We start from the raw sequence: 4,753 nt of genomic DNA, 5'->3' as shown, positions 1-4,753 counted from the left end.
TATATATATATAATATAGTTATTGGTTCTAGCGCAGTATCTTTGAACGATTGTGTCGTTATCTGTATGTACAGGGTCAGTGCTGTACGATCGTTCGCAGATATCGTGCAGGATCGTTCGTTTACAAACGATAATAATTGGAAGTGTGTATGCAGCTTAACTGTACATGCTGTTCCTAAATCTCTTACCAATTATTTATAAAGTTCCTTTTCTACCATAAATTACATATGAGGCTGGTTACTGTTTGATTCTTTTTAAGATTATATGTATGTGGTAGTTTATTCATATTCAGTGCTTTTTATTATTTAGTCCTGGTTATGTGCTGTAAACATTGTGTTCGGCAGTCTGATTAGCTATCTCTTTTGAGGAAAAGACTTGTGAAATTATTTATAAGGAAGAAGAGCCTGAATATTAGTGTGAGCATTTAAAATTCCCCATGATCCCCATTATAGGTCAAGTATGTCCTGGGCTTACCTTTTACAAATTCATTACAGCTCATCTATTGACATCAAACAAATCTGTTTCTCAGGGTCTTATTCAGAGTCCTACGGAGTCTGGAATTACAGGGTCACGGTATTTATTAAGATCCATTATAGTGCAGCTAAAATTTCCAGGCTACAGTAAAGACTAACAGTTGTAAATATGAAATTCGTAAACATTAACTATTGCTTTTTAAAATAGTACTTTTTGTAATCCCATCCAGGGAAACCTTAGTAAGAAAATGGTCTATAACCAAAATATTGAGGCCATTATTTCAATCTTTTACACATTTTCCAGGTTCAGTTTTTAAATTCAGTTCTTGTTTATCTGATTGTCTAAAAAGATTTCTGTTGGTTGTTTTTCTCATGAGTAAACTTGTCTACCTGCTATATATTCTTGGTGACAGACTGGAGGCTAAAGCCTCTATCTATGTTGCCTATGGTGTCATTAAAAATCAAATTACATGCAGATGTCTGGCCAGGGTCTCTCTTCTCTGACCAGGGGTTGGCAACCTTTACTATCAAAAGAGCCAGTTTGCCCAGTCTTCCACTAAACAAAAATAGTCTGGAGCTGCAAAACAAACGCAGCTTATAAACTTTTTAAAGTTGTAATCTTTTTTTTTTTTTTTTTTTTTTTTTTAATTTTACCTGTTACAACAACAGAATACAACAAACAGAAGTGCAGTGTGCATGTGTGGGTCTACTTTCCAAATTTGGAAAGCATTTAAAGAAATAAAACAATGGTTTTGATTGAATGCAAGAATAATGTGCTTTACTTAACCTCCTGGGCGGTTAATTTCTGTCCAGATTTATGTCTAAAAGCGGTACATTGTTTTTCACGAAAATTTATTTTACTGAATAATATATTAGTATTAGTATGAAAAAGTTTGAAACCCAAAATCATGTCAAAATAATAAATTGACTCTTAAATTCTCAAGGATATATATTTCAGATATTAAGTAATTAAATTGGAGTGCAAGATCAAATACCTCTATACCCAAAGACATTTAAAAAAAAATAAAATTAATGCATTATGAGGTTGAAAACTTACTTTTAAAATGTTTGTTCCTATCATGAGCTCTTGGCTCTGTTTAGTTTAAGAGCCATGCATCTTCACTCCATGAGCAGCTGATGGCTCTGCCTTCCTCCAGGGACGCTCTGGAAAGGAAGCGCCTCTCCTCTGCAATGCATACGGAGGTGAGGGAGTGTCCCCTTACCCCGCTGGCGGAAGTGTCAACGCCGGCCGCGGTAAATAACCGTTACTCCTCCCCCCCCTCCCCCTTTTTTTTTTGTCAAGACTGAAGGGAGCCAGAACCAGGAGGCTGAGGAGCCGCGAGTTGCCGACCCCTGTTCTATGCGGTTTCATCATTGTTTGCATACCTGCCTCAACAAACTAAAACTGTAAACCTGTTAATTAACATTAACATGGATTGGCCAAAAGCAATGTACTGACCACCACACTAATATACTGTAAGCTGTGGATAAAGTATTTATAGTGGGGGTTCCTTGAAGAACTAAGGTATTTCACATGGTTCCTCCATGTTAAAAACAAGTTGAGAAACTGCTATAAAAGATGTTATATTTCTATCCTTTCCTGGTAAAAAAGATATAGCAAACTTAATTTCACACTTTTACACTACATTCTTATCAGATTATATCTTTGAGTAAATCTCCTTCTTTCCCTTAAGGTTCTACAAACTTCACGAGAGGAAATGCGAGCCAATTATTATGACTGTGCCCAGGAAGGTCAGTACACATGAAACGTTATCAAATGCAAACCAATTGAACAAAGAGAGCATCAATGTTCTGGGTGATGAGCATCATTGCCTAAACAGATACTTGTCATGTAACCTTCCAGTCACTAAGATGTTTGGGACACGACCACTTCTAAAATTAAATAACATAACTAGTGTGGTCTTAACCAAATGGTGCAAGCCTTAAACTGCACATTTGTTAGATTGTACTATAAATGATAAAGGTGTAGGGTGCAGAGTACATAGAAGAAGACTAATGATTGCAGGCGATCCCAATGATCCATAATGGATTATTATGTATTTCAACAAGTAGTAGACAGCTGCCGTGCCAGTGAACAATATATCACACCATAGTCTTGGCTTGGTTTAATTTTTTGCATTCATTTTTTTTCCCATCAACTAATTATGTAATTTAAAGTTTCTGATATCTGCAGTACTAAAAGTTCAACAGTTGATCACACTGCAGGTCCTGTAAGGGAGGTGGGTGGATATTTATTAGTCTTGGTGGGAGCTGCCAGTTACATTATGTTCCAGTAAGGAGTTGGTGTACACTGGTACTGAGGATATAGATGTCTAAAGCTGTATTGCTAAATTAAGAAAAAATGATGCATTATGCCCTTACTATACTTGAGAAATTTTGAATTTAAAAATCCTGTCTTCTAGTCGGATCTGTTTCAAGATGATTTGTACCCTGATACTGCTGGTCCAGAAGCACCGCTTGAAGCTGAAGACTGGTTTCTTGGCAAAAATGCAGACCCAATTTTGATATCTCTAAAGCATGGATACATACCAACCAAGAACCGGGATCTTAATGTGGTTAAAAAAAATATTTTGGGAACTAAGCCAGCTGCACAAAAGAAGGCTGAGCCAGCCAGTGCTGCAAAAAAGACACCAGAAGCCTATACTGCTGTAAGTAATCACAATGTATTAGTGGTGTAATTTATTAACTGTTCAATGTTTATTGCAATGCACAATATAAAATAAAATTAGTGAAACTATACAACGCAGCCAAACCCACATTTAAATGGGTACCAAATATTGTTTTGAGACCAGCTATTCGGAATGTCTAGGTAGTTTTTTGAATAAACTGTTTTGTGTTTTTTTTTTTTTTTTTTTTTCATGTCCCTGTAGTCTAAAAACAAAAACTAGCTAACTTTCTAGTCAAAACACCTAGGTATAGATGTGTGTTAAAGTACAATTTTGACCTGCTAAAACTGAGTGTGACAGTTTTCTCATTTGATTATCGTTGTTTTAAAAATAATACTTCATCTGTAAAATAATACTTCATTTAAATCAGAGTTTAAATCTCTAATCAGTTCACGTCTTTGTTTTTCAGGCAAATGATGGCAAGCTAGACGAGGTGATGAAGGAGCTGCGTTTAATGAGAGAGGACATCAAGTCCCAGGCTGAACGAATCTCCAAATTAGAGGATCTAGTGGCCAGTCTCACCAACAATGGCGAATCTGATGATTAAGCAGAACAAGATCTTAGCTGAGCTGGAGGTGCCCACTGCCAGATCACATTCCACCCAAACTATCCTCCGGACCCAGGCGATGATCAGCATTCCAGCACAGACTGTAACCACCATTCCCAATTTAACATTCCACCCACCCATACACCAGGTGCCTCCGCTCAAGACACTTGTGTAATTTCAGGAGTTGGGTTAGATGCCATTAACTTCTGAAGTATCACAATATATCAATATCCCCAACTTTCAGGCTGGCCTCATGCACAGGAGGCAAGGATTTAATACAAGCCTCTGATTAAAAACAAACTTTTTGTTAATTAAAAGCCAAGATTTTTACCCTCATTTTTCAAGTGTTACATGACCTTTTCCTGTTCATAAGATCAGTATATCATTATTATTATTATTTTTTTTTTATTAAATCCTGGTTTTTGTTTCAGTTCTTCTGAGTAAGGGAGGGGTTATGAAAATGACTAATGCCACATCTTTTTTTTTTTTTTTTCCTTTCATTTTTGCCAAAAGACCTTGTTAAATATATTGGGACCATGCATCGTATAGTATTTTTTATTTTAATGTAAAGGAGGAAGCACTGTGTTACTTGTCTGGAATTGCAAGAAAATACCCATAAAGCTTCATGAGTTTTATATAAATCCTATTGCTTTCTGTGTAGAGATGTTTTTTTTTTCTCCCTTATTACCCAATAGCAGAAGAAAAAGTTACGAATGCATATTTCTGCTATGTAAAATAAGGAAGTCTAATTTGGAATGAGTGGAGGGCTTGCTTTAAGAATAGACCAAGTCACAGGGTTCTGTATGTAGACAAAAAAAAACAAATAGCAGTATTGTTCAGGCAATGCAAATTCAGGTTAAAAGAAACAAATATTTGCTTGTTTCATAATGTTGCATTGCAGTTAATTCTGAAAGGCACCCACAGGTGTACTCCAGAGGTGCAGATATTTAATGAAGCTTTCCTAATACAACACGTGTTCTATATTTACCACATGATGCACATACATTCAGCTCCCCAGAGCAGACGGGTGTCCCTTGCTCTTACGGT

The 4,753-nt window shown here is 36.3% G+C and overlaps 1 protein-coding gene across 1 annotated transcript in view; it reads left to right on the top strand.

Annotated features, from left to right (window-relative positions):
* Nucleotides 1-4,352, top strand: part of CORO1C (coronin 1C) — a 26,889-nt gene extending 22,537 nt beyond the window's left edge. The window contains exons 9-11 of the mRNA XM_072415345.1: nt 2,167-2,224; nt 2,896-3,141; nt 3,569-4,352. Of these exons, the coding sequence (XP_072271446.1) occupies nt 2,167-2,224; nt 2,896-3,141; nt 3,569-3,706 (442 nt within the window). The 3' untranslated portion in view covers nt 3,707-4,352. The remainder of the gene's footprint in view (nt 1-2,166; nt 2,225-2,895; nt 3,142-3,568) is intronic.
* Nucleotides 4,353-4,753: the final 401 nt, after the last annotated feature.

The sequence above is a fragment of the Pyxicephalus adspersus genome, chromosome 6 (genome assembly GCF_032062135.1).
Source record: "Pyxicephalus adspersus chromosome 6, UCB_Pads_2.0, whole genome shotgun sequence".
NCBI lineage: Eukaryota > Metazoa > Chordata > Amphibia > Anura > Pyxicephalidae > Pyxicephalus > Pyxicephalus adspersus.
This window is presented reverse-complemented; position numbering and strand designations above follow the sequence as displayed.